This window comes from Monopterus albus, unplaced genomic scaffold (genome assembly GCF_001952655.1).
Source record: "Monopterus albus unplaced genomic scaffold, M_albus_1.0 scaffold72.1, whole genome shotgun sequence".
Classification (NCBI taxonomy): domain Eukaryota; kingdom Metazoa; phylum Chordata; class Actinopteri; order Synbranchiformes; family Synbranchidae; genus Monopterus; species Monopterus albus.
Window position 1 is genome coordinate 1,989,516 of NW_018127952.1, and position 12,602 is coordinate 2,002,117.

General features: G+C 42.3%; 1 protein-coding gene across 1 annotated transcript in view; it reads left to right on the top strand.

Annotated features, from left to right (window-relative positions):
* The window catches only part of trip4 (thyroid hormone receptor interactor 4), an 83,858-nt gene extending 71,262 nt beyond the window's left edge, over nt 1-12,596 (top strand). Inside the window, exon 14 of the mRNA XM_020605861.1 lies at nt 11,921-12,596. Within this exon, the coding sequence (XP_020461517.1) occupies nt 11,921-11,985 (65 nt within the window). The 3' untranslated portion in view covers nt 11,986-12,596. The remainder of the gene's footprint in view (nt 1-11,920) is intronic.
* The last annotated feature ends 6 nt before the right edge of the window (nt 12,597-12,602 follow it).

The window sequence follows — 12,602 nt, forward strand, 5'->3', positions numbered from 1 at the left end:
AACGGGTGCCCGAGCCACCTCAGCTGGCTCCTTCGATGTGGAGGAGCAGCGGTTCTACTCTGAGCTTCTCCCGGGTGATGGAGCTCCTCACCCTATCTCTAAGGGTGCGCCCGGCCACCCTGAGGATGAAGCTGTTTGGCCACCTGTATTTGGGATCTTGCCCTTTCGGTCATGACCCAAAGCTCATGACCATAGGTGAGAGTCGGAACATAGATCGACCAGTAAATCGAGAGCTTCGCCTTACAGCTCAGCTCCTTCTTCACCACGACGGACGTGAACAAGACCCCAAGATACTTGAACTCCTCCACTTGAGGCAGGAACTCTCCACCAACCTGAAGGGAACAAGCCACCCTTTTCCGACTGAGAACCATGGCCTCGGACTTGGAGGTGCTGATTCTCATCCCAGCCACTTCACACTCGGCTGCGAACCACCCCAGTGCACGCTGGAGGTCCTGGTTTGATGGAGCCAACTGGACAACGTCATCTGCAAAAAGCAGAGACGAGATCCTGTGGTCCTCAAACCGGACTCCCTCTGGCCCCTGGCTACACCTAGAAATTCTGTCCATAAAAATAATTAACAGAACCAGTGACAAAGTACCCTGGCATAGACTTTCCCGGGGAGGCTGAGGAGTGTGATCCCCCCATATTTGGAACCCACCCTCCGGTCCCCCTTCTTGAAAAGAGGGACTACCACCTCGGTCTTCCAGTTCAGCGGCACTGTCCCCAACCCCCATGTAGCATTGCAGAGGCGTGTTTCGGCCAAGATAGCTGCACAACATCCAGAGACTTAAGGTACTCAGGGCGGATCTCATCCACCCCCGGTGCCTTGCCACCGAGAAGCTTCTCAACTACCTCGGTGACTTCAGCTTGGGTGATGGACGAGTCTACTTCTGAGCCCCTGGCCTCTGCTTCCTCATCGGAAGACATGACACTGGGGTTGAGGAGATCCTCGAAGAATTCCTTCTACCGTTCAATAATGTCCCCAGTCGAGGTCACCAACTGCCGACCTCCACTGTAAACAGTTTTGGCAGGGCACTGTTTCCCCCTCCTGAGGTGCCAGATGGTTTGCCAGAATTTCTTCAGGGCCGACCGATAGTCCCCCTCCGCAACCACCTGGCCTGCAGTCCGCTTGGCCTGCCGGTACCCGTCAGCTGCCTCAGGAGTCCCACGAGCCAACCAAGCTCGAAAAGACTCCTTCAGCTTGACGGCATCCCTTACTTCCGGTGTCCACCACCAGGTTCGGGGATTGCCGCCACGACAGGCACCAGAGACCTTACGGCCACAGCTCCGAGTGCCCGCTTCGGCAGTGGAGGTGGAGAACATGGTCCATTCAGACTCAATGTCTCCAACCTCTCTCAGAATCTGGTCAAAGCTCTGTTGGAGGTGGGAGTTAAAGATCTCCCTGACAGGGGGTTCTGCCAAACATTCCCAACAGACCCTCACAATACGTTTAGGTCTGCCGGGTCTAACTAGCTTCCTCCCCTGCCATCGGATTCAACTCACCACCAGGTGGTGATCAGTTGACAGCTCCGCCCCTCTCTTCACCCGAGTGTCCAAGACACACAGCCGGAGGTCAGATGGATCAACCACAAAGTCGATCATCGACCTCCGGCCTAGGGTGTCCTGGTGCCACATGCACTGGTGGACACCCTTATGCCTGAACATGGTGTTCGTTATGGACAAACTGTGACTAGCACAGAAGTCCAGAAACAGAACACCACTCAGGTTCAAATTGGGGGGGGCCGTTCCTCCCAGTCACGCCCCTCCAGGTATCACTGCCGTTGCCCACATGAGCGTTGAAATCCCCCAGTAGTTCTTTATCACAATATAAAATATTAAACTTTGCATTGTTAAAGCTTAGTCAAACTGCTTGACTGCGAAGTCGCAAAGAAATGCACATTTTCCTCTTATCTCTGGGCCAGCTTAGCTTTACAATGCTTCTTAAGGACAAAACTGAAAAACAATAAAACTTTCATTTAACTACTTGCCTCATATTTCTTATTATGTTCAAGTTAGTTAAAACCAGGCTTTCTGTCAGTCCAAAATAGCTTCTGAATTCTGCAGCACTCATGTTGTCTCCACCTGACTTCTCCGTGGCCCCCTTTAAGTAGTGAAGGAAAATCCAAACCCGGTGGCCCTGACAATAAAATGAAAGGAAAGGAACAAATACAAATAACTGTGCTCTTTTCACAACACATACAGCTTCAATAAAGCTCAGGCAAGACAACATGAAGTGAGGACTAATATGAACTTAACTGTTCTGAAAATTTCCGAAACAGTAGTCAAATTCAGTACTGTGTTTGCAAAGCATCTGATAATTAAAAGAAGTACATGAATTCCAGTGATGTTTTGTCACTGTTAAGCCCCGGCTCGCTCTGTGTGGCAGCCGATTGCCTATTGTAAGAGCATATAAGAGAAGTGATTGATAAGCTGTGAGGTCGTGGCCACAGGGGAAAGCTGCCCTCTTGGTTAGGGCAGCTCGCAGTAACTGATAAACCTTGTTGCTCAGTCATTACAAGATTCTCAGTGATGGTGCTTGGAAAGCCAGACATCATTACTATTTTTTTTTTAACTGCTGATGTTGAACTAACAACACCCTACAAAAGAGAGTCAGGCATCAGTGGTGCTTTGACAGAATAGGACGATCAACACATGGCTGCCAGAAGGAAGATGCATCTGCTCATTCATCTAAATTCATCAGGAACATGGGCAAATATCAAACAAATGCTGAATCTTCTGTTTGTAACAATTTGTAATTTCATCTCTTTTACGTTTACTACCAAAAGCTGCTGAAATGAAGATTAATAATAAAAATAATAATAATAATAATACCACCTACACAATCAGCTATTATAACAAATGTTGCAGTTTAGTTCTGCTCACTAGAATTTAAAGCCTGTGGGGTAAGAGAAGCCATGACATCAAATCTGAGAGGGGAATAATTTTGAAGCCCACTGAACTTGTTGTGTTTTATCCTGTAAATAGAACACGAACCTAATTTCACAAACCATATAAGCCAGAAGGTTTAAAAGTTTACTACTTATGTAATGATCTTCAACTAGATCCTCCAAAGTTTAGAAAACTAAATCTCTGTCCCATTTAAGAGGCAGATCTATTTATTTGTACACAGTATAGCCTTCAGCATCTAATTAATAAATGCTGTATACTGTGTGACACCACTGTCTGACTCTCAGCTGAAGCTCACACAGTTGGATTGATTACTGCCAACAGGCATATTTCCCTTGAAATAATGACAGTCCGTGCGCTGTTTCACTCCGTGGTGTAGGAGTTGCTGAATTGTAGGTGTCCACTGTATAAAACTGTCAGTAGTTTATTTAGAGTGAAACCCTACTTGGCAATCTAACATTTACAAAGATCCACATTTGGAATTGGCCAGAACAACAGTTGAAGTTTGTACCTTACTTAGACGCCCTTGAACACTGAAGCTGTTAATATTCAAACCACTCAGGTTTAGCATGGTGTTTGAGCTGCTAACCCTCCAATTGTAAGCCTCAGTTTGTAACCTGTAATCCCAATATATACGTCAAACACATAGTGATATTCCAACACTATGAACTTAGCGAAAAGCAATTTTTTCAATTTGTCAACTTCTAGGTGGTCTTCATTATTCAGTTTATTAACTTCATGACGTTGACGATCTGACAGTCATGCTTGCGTTCTGCGGCAGCGAGCCAGGTGCGTGAAAATGGACGGAGCTCCAACCACCTGGCTGTTTTTTACTCTCCAGTTCCTCATATTGCTACGTTTACCACTGTTCATGTTCGTGGGTGAACTGCGACAGTTCATCTGTGCCGGTAGTGATCGAATCATTGTGTTGTATGAGAAGAAGCAGAAGAATTTAGACTGAAATTAGAATCAAATTCCCAACAAAGGCCTGATATATGGACTGTGCCTGCTCTATCGCTTGATGGTTTTGAATCAGAGTGGTACAGCTGCTAGTGAACACACAACCTTTGTGGTACCTGTAAGTGCAAGACATTTTATTGTTAGTATCAACACCTCTCCTTACCTCTTATGAATTTACTATATCTGATCAAAAAACAAATGTACACATTACTGATATAAGTATTTAGATAGGTAGGTAGATAGGTAAAAGGGTCCTATGCATATAAATATCTAAAAATATGTGAAGTATTTATTTCCAGATTCTTGTGCACCCGATACATGTGGCTCAGGTTGGAGTTTGAGAGCAAAGTCCTTGCTATGCTAATGTTACGGTTGGAGAGTAAATTACTAAGATTGCTGTTGAGCTATTGCCCGTCATAAAAAATTAGTGGTCACTTTTACTTCTTTGAGGGGAATAAAATCTGTTAAATCAAGTGCTCCACATGGTGTCATGTGGGTGAAGTTGAAGCATATAATATAGCATTTAGTGAACATCACAGATAAAGTACATTTCACAAATTATAGTCAGCACATTTTCCTGAAAAATTCAAATTGCTGTTAATATCATTAATTCTGGGCCATTTATCATAAATTCACATACTTATTCAAACAGTGGGCTTATTCTTAAAACAGAAAAATATATTACACAAAAAGATAACAAAGAAAGGTTGTATAGTGAACCAACAGCAGGTACAATCTGAGCTCTAGATTACCTAGTTTCTTTAGGAATACTGAGCCAGCTATCATATCCTCACTGTGCTCCACATCCACCCACCAGCCACGACCACCTTTGCTGTCCCGACTTGTCAGACATTGGTTCTCTAGTTAGTTGAGAGCTGTCGTGTGTGTGTGACTAAACCAGCTCAGCAGCACGCTGTTGGTTGGAAAAAATCACTCAGCCATTACAGCTCCTCAGTGCCTGTGAAAGCAGCTTCAGGCAGGGAGGTTTGGGCAGGCCAGAAGATGGAGAGAGACTGTTTTCTCTGCAGTAGGGAGCAGGGTCGATGCCTTTCCCTAACCCTTTGCAAATAGCATGCCAACACAAGTCTCAAACAGCACCTTCGCTACCCACCTGTAAACCCTCCAGCTCGGCAGTGCAGGCAGGGAATGTAAATTAGGTGTGACTAACAGCAAGATGGGAATCCAGGCAGTTTTCCCCCTCCTCTTGTGATGTTCTCTCCAGGCTACCAAGGTTATTTCATCCACTTTCCTGCAGTGCTCAAGGCTGTCAGATTGGTTTCCCGTACAGAATGACTTCAGCTGGAGGTGTACTAAGCTGAGGCCAGATAAGGAAAAGAAGATAGAGGATCAGTGTTGCTGGGCTGAAGTCAGAATACAGTCTAAAAAAAAACTATTAGATTTATCATGAATGAGGAGCCCTTTTACTGTGTCTTCAAAACCATTGGACCTGTCATGCTTACTGAAATGTGGGAAATACAACTGCTGCTTGTGAATTCTCCGAAATATTTTAGCTGTATTGACTCATGCAAGCTTTGCCGAAATAGTGGGTACACAAAATTCTAGGATAAAGCTACCAATTTTTTTCTTATAGCAAGCAAATCCCATGAAAATACCAAAGTGAATAATGAATTAATACTCTGAGTCAAAGAGCTCCATTGCATTGATTACAAGTAAACATAGACACTGTAGTTTATTGTGAATGAGTTATACAGACACCAACCTGAAGGTGCTTGAGAATTAATACTTTTACTACCAACTGCAATTTTCACTTATCTATTGAAATAACTAAATATTAGTGATGTAATGATACTTGTAATTTCTGCGATATTGCGATTAAAAATTGTCTGGATAATATCGTGGGACTATGATGTATCTACATATGGTTATTTCATTAGTATAACTGTGTGCTGGTTGCAGTATTTGAAATCGACATAGCAGATGCTCCATCATCACCGTTTAGAGCTGTTGTGTGGCAGCATTTTCCCATATCAAGAAAATACTCGGGCGAAAAGGAAACTAACAAACACTGAACAATTTGAAAGTATTTCCCAAATACTAAGCAAAGGTAATACTAGCTTTGTTTAGGACTGAGACAGTCCTGGACACTTCTCACAGAAACAGTCAGGACACAACTGTGTGCAGCTCTTTAACAGCAATAAGCAAACAAACAGGGCACCCATAGGCAAAACCAGCTACCTAGTAACCATCCTTTAAATCCTTTTCTCTTATAAAAGGAGAACACTATCTTTGAAAACCACTTCCAGTAAAGTGTGGCTTGTTGTAGTCTGGCGTGTTCTTCTCCTCGTTCTACTGGCCCAAATATATAATCCAGATTTATTATTTAGTAACGAGCATTTTTTCATCTTTTTTTAATATTGTGATAAATATCATATTCTTATCGTGGCAATATCAGCATTATGGTATCATTACATCCTTGCCAAATATCTGCTAAAAGACTCAGACATACTTGTGTGGGGCTTAGACTTACCCCAGTCTTACTCTATGTCTTTGTTGCTTTGGGCTAAGTGTCATAGACAGTGTAGGGAGGTCAGGAACTAGAGAGAGACAGACATAGTGCTGGACTAGGTTGAATCTTGAGATTTGTTGGAAGATGAAAAAATTTGAATAATACCATCTTGATAAAAATCCCAAAATACATATGTGAACTGAAGATTCATCAATTCATATCAGTTTTCCTATAAAATGCAGTTGTGTCAAATACTTTCCTATCTTTTCCTTGATGCCATGTTTGAAATCAAACCATTTTGTTTAAGATTGTTAAAGCTTTTTCACTCTGAACTCTCCAGGCAGTATACTTGTGATAGACTCTGGATTGGTTATTGTGGGAGCCCAGTGGGAACCAGTGTAACAGATACTGTTGAAGGTGCTACATCCACTCACAGAGCTGGTGGTGCTCCACTTTAAACTTTCCTTTTCTGTGTCATCCTTTTAGGCATGGAGTAATTTCCTCATGATAAAGTGTGCCATCAGAGAGTGGATCAACCTGTGGTTAAAGTGTAGCTGTTCAAGGTTTATATCCAGGCACATCAGTAATAAAAAAAATACTATTTAAAATTCTGCCTTTTTATTCTTCAGTACATAGGCAGTTACTCTCACAGACAGAGAAACAGCAACCAGCTAATTAGTCTTGTGATTATTATTACAAGTAAGCCGATGGGCCTGCATGCTATTGATGTCAGAGAGGAAGTCAATGGGCCTCTATTTTAGTCTAATAAATACTCTTTGCACTACTGCCCCTGGATTTTCAAAGGATTATGTGAATGCGCTTTCCATCAGCGATGAACTGTGTTCTCCCATTTTGTATAATGGGAACAGTATGCACATAGCCATGTTTGTGAACAAATGAGTAGAGGTTCCAAGTGTAGTGTATGTATAAGCGCCTATGTGGCTGAGTGTGTGTTTGGGAGCGTGTTTTATGGGCTTGAAGATGGAGAGCTAGCCCTCTGCAGACAACCTGTGCTTATTTTATGGCCTCCTCCCCAGCTGCAGCCTGTGGGCAATAAACCTCTCTCCAGCAATCTCCAAACAGTGCAGCAATCAATGGGAAATTATCTCAGCCAATCGATGAGCCAGCCTTTCTATTTCTCCCTCTTTCTACCTCTCCCACTGTCCTTCTGTCTGTATCCCTTTCTCCCAGCACCCCTCCCTCTCCTCATCCCTTCTGTTTCATTTTTGCTGTCTCTTTTTTTCCGCCCACTCCCCCCCACAAACCCCTTTCCTTTGCGTTCCCTCTAGCTGCCTCAGCTCTGCAGCACCTACTCTGAAATGCAGCAGCTCAGCGGCTCTGGAGCCATTAACAGAAGTCGCTTTCACACACAGAATATGTAACATTGCTGGACTGACTTTCTTGGTGAATATAATGAGTCTTCCTTGTTCATACAACCGAGGAATAGTGCCTCTGACAGTAACGACAACAAGGCCCACTTACTGTTCTCCATGTGGCTGATGCTGTTGACCTTAGCTGCACAAAACCTCATTGTTAAATTCAAATAAAAATGTGATTTTGTGGTGATTGTGCACTGGGGTAAAACTGGGGCAGGCGAGGTGGTACAAAACCTGGAAATCAAACCAAACTAAAAGCACAAAACAGGAAGCAAGTCCAAACTACAATTGTTTTTGCCTGTTTTACTTAAGGATGTATTTTAATAAGTCAAGAAAATTGCATAAGGGACACATCACAAATTGTTAGCCTGCCACAGAAAAATATTAAGTGGTTTGGTCTCAAGCAGTGTTAAATACTCAGCTAATGATTCAGCTGTGCTTAACTCTTACTTGGTTTGTACTCACATACAACCTCTGAGGAACTGGACTAATTGAAGAAGACTTTAAATGGACCGAGCAAATGCAAACACAAAGGAAACACTAGTAATCTGATCTCCACTCAGCTTTAAATAAGATGGTTTTTTTTATAAAAGTTTTTTGTCTGGCTTTTGCAAAAACCTGAGGAAAATAATACGTATGTCACTGAGGTACTTTTATTATTTCTGTCACTTTATTTGTGTCTAAGGAAATTGGCATTTATAAAGCAACTATAATAAACACATTCATTTAAACATTGGATCACATAACCACTTTTATGTGAAAGGGGTCGCCCATAGTTTTGAACCCTCAGAAAATCACCTCAGCTCTGTGAAGCTTTATAACATTTGTCATCTTTTTGTTTAGGCTTTCCAGCCCCAGCTGTTTTGGTTCACGCTCACCACCAACATAGCGCAGTTTCAACCACAGCAGGCAGCTTTTTCCAGTGAAAAGGCTCTTAAAACCGTTGTAAGCTACCTGCCCTGCTTTTATTTGCAGACAGACACAGTTAGCGGCTATCTGGTGAGCATGTGGGAGCATTTAGCAGCTAAAGAACTCGATATTTCCCTCAGGAGTTGGAGACAAAAACAGAGGTGGTGATCACTTTGAATTTAATGCTTAATCTTGCAGTGTATCTACTAGAAGTATAATAGGAAACTGTTTACCATCACAACTTTCGAAGGTGATGTGTCAGAGTTATGTTCAGCTTGTTGTTTTGCTCCCAGATGCCCAAAAGATGAGCCTTGCATATTATGTCAAGAAATATAGTCTCTCACTTCAGTATGTTTCATACACCTGGCAAAACGTGCATTTTCATTTCAGCATTTTTAGGTGTCCTTTAAGCTGAAGAATTTTCATTATGGCTGGATGCATCTGAAGCGAACTGTGTTGACATTTGCCAAATGAGAAGAAACACTACAACATCTAAATGCTCATTTCATAAGTGCTGTTTTTGACTTGTGTAATCAGTGTGTTTTTATATATGCTGATACACATGATTTCACTGAAATGTCAGCGTCATGACACAGTATTGACTCCGGCTCTCGAACACAATACCCAAAAGGAAGCAAGAAAGGTCTGGAGTTGGACCATTAGCACTTTTCCTAGAAGAAAGAAGTCTGTTTATGCTGGCACAACACCACGCCATCTCCTCTGTCCAGAATTCAGCTGCGGTCTCGCTGTTTTATGATACAGTTATTGGACTCTTAATATCTAATATTTATTCTCTCCTAAAACACAAGCTAGAGCAGAACTGCTCTTAGAACCTGTCTTCTGAATGATTCAGAAAGCCGTTTTTATTTAACCTGTGATGTATTTCTGTTGAGGCAGATTTATCATTAATCATCTTGGCAGCATTCACCCAAAAATTCCAGAGGTGTTTCTACGCCTAAGCAGTACTTGCTCCTGGCAGAACAGACAGACACTGACAGCCATTCAGACACAATTGGAAATGGTGAGCTAACAGGGCTTCTCCTAAACACCTTGTTTATGCTGCTACTACCCACAGAGTTCAGCCATAATGCGACAACATGAAAAGAAAGCACAAGTGACAACCACCACCCCAGCCTGTCACACTTGTATCACATTTTCCCCCTGCCTCAGCCATGGGGAAAACAGCCAGCTAATGCTGTGGTTTGACAAGCAGGAGGCTTGTGTTTGGCAGACACACAGGCGTATTATTTGCCTGGCAGTGAGGAATGGGGTCAGCGCATGTTCTTAAAACCCAGAAGAGGCGGTTCCTTTCAGAAAAGGACAGAGCAGTAGGCTATTGTTTGTGACGCTGAGCTCTAATGAAGGAATGTGAAATGCGATTGATATTGGGAATGCTTTACTGAGAGAGAAAGGTGGCCATTACTGTAGACTAGGAGGTTAGCTGTGGTCAGCGGCTGCAGGGGCTCTGCTCACACGCCATAGCTACAGAGTTTATATAAATAGCAAATTGAGAAAATCTCTCTTTGAGATTCTCAGCTGTTTTCATCTTTCTCATCTGAGGTTCACATAAATTAGTGAGCAGCAAATTATTTCCATGGTTATTCTCGCAACAATGAAGGTTACCCTGTTATGGCTTGGAAACTGTAGTCTCCTAATCAGCAAGTTCAAGCAGGCGCTGTTTGCTGGCTTGACTACAAAATCCAAACAGATTAGTGAAGGAATCCTTGGCTGTTACATTCTTGGCAGACTAACACAGACATAAACATTCATACATGAAGCAGGTGCTCAGATAAATGATTGTAGAGTCTGAGGTTTAGCAGTTCTAGTGCAGAACCATGACACTAGAATTGGTTGGCTTTAAAATATTGCTGATACCATCTCTGACCGGAAGATGGTTCTGGTAATACGCATCTCATCACCGGAATAAGTGCCAATCAGGAGTCACTGATTCCTCTGAGGAGCTTTAAAGTTCTACTTATTAACAGTTTTGTAAGTGTTTTAATTAGTATATATGCAAGTGTGATGATAGCTTGTGTCTTGTAATGAAGTATGTTCACTATGTGATTTCTCTTAGACTTGAGGTGTGTTCACAACTGCGGAAAAACGAGGGTCTAGCGCAGCACATGCTGCTCTGGACAGTGCAGAAACTCAAGTAGAGCCCCCCAAGGGCACTGGACAAAACAGTACCAGCTTAGCTACAATGCTAATGATGCTAGAAGTAGATTACTATGCTTTAGAGGCTCAAACTATGCTTTTTAGTAGCACTTGCATGCTAATATTTCACTTGCTAAATACATTGTTTATCTTTGTCCAGCCTGGATATGAAGGCCATAAGATATTGTACAGTGTGGGAAATTTAGAAACACAAGCAGTCCAATTAGTTTCTTGTCAATTCAGTGACTGTCTGCAAAGGTCAGGGCAACTGGAGTCAAAATTCAGCAAATTTGAATTTTCTGAGTTTACAGCATCTGAACTTTAATATGGTTAAAGGAACCAATAAACATATTTCGGAGCTGCAGTCACGTAGTCTATTGCCAGTCAAATCGTGTTTTATTTGGTTCAGTATTTGAAGCATGGTTTGACCTGAAAGCCTGTGAAAGTCCCTCACATTCTCCTCTGGCGAGTGATGTGATTTACAAACACCCGCTCTCTCCTCAGATGTGCTCTTAACTGTCAGATGACTAACAGCTGCCATGCTGAGTGCAGGGCTGCAAATTTTACACCTGCTCTCTCCTGACGTTTAAATTTCAGCCACAGTTCCCTCTGTCGCAGCCGTGGTAAATCAGGTGCTGAGAGTATGCGTATAAATTTCCACTCTCTCCTTCCTGATTTTTGCATCCCTGAACGGGAACACCCTAGTATAGACATCGCATGAGACCAGATGCACAAATACCTATGGTGCCACATATTTCTCTTTCTCCGGTGCGAAACCGGATTTTGACTCCTTAGTAAATATGAACACACAATTTCAGTGTTTATCTGCAAAACCTTATTAAATATCCCCCTTAGTCTGTATTTGTTCAGCTAATAATATGTCATCCTTTGTATGTGCTGTATGCTCTTTGTTACCATTGGTTCATACTGAATGTATATCTATCTAACTGAATTATCTGTGGTCTGATCTTACTTTGTCATGGAATAGAGTCTTATTGGCCTTTAACCTCATCATCTCTCTCTTTCTCATGGCCTGTTTTTTTCTGCCCACCCGAGGTCGCCTCTAGTCAGCAGGCCTTGAGCGCTCAGAAAGGTCACTCTGTCCCTTTGATGGCATTTTGATTCATCCCTTCCTCTTCTCTCACAGGGAAGCTGGAGAGTCACTACCACCAGGGTGCCAGGAAGGGCCTGGTCCCATCATCTGCAGAGTGATGTCAGAGCAGAAGCTGAGAAGGGAAACCAGTCCGATCTCATGGGAATGTTGTTGGAATTATGTTTTCTAAAAATTGACCACATTCTCCACTGGGTTGTTCCAACATTTTATCAGGAGCTATTAATGCTAACATATTATCACTATGAACTATATCTGTGTGTTTAGTCACTGGCATTTGCTTTATTTGATGTATCAAAATGAAAAAATCTTATGTTGTTAAATAAGGAAGTTGTATATTAGAAAATGTTCTGATCATATCTGTGGTTCTTATAACACGAGATGAATTAGATTGTTTAATTTAGTTCTAATCCACCCATTTGGTTTTTTGAGATGACAAAGGAAAAAGATGTCTATTTTAAGTCAAAAATGTAATAACCAATCTTATCATCGAGCCCATCATTACCCTTTTCACACTATATTTAAGCCAACAATAGCACCGTGTTAAAAGTGAGACCATTACATGGGCGCAGCAGGAAAGATAATGCAGAGGGCTCTGGGGGAAAAACGCAGAATCGTAAAAGTTGATCCCGGCTCAACAGTGTCATCTAAGCTGTTTAGACAAATCAAGCACATGCATGTGCACATTCCATACCGTGTGGCATTTAGACTTTAGCAT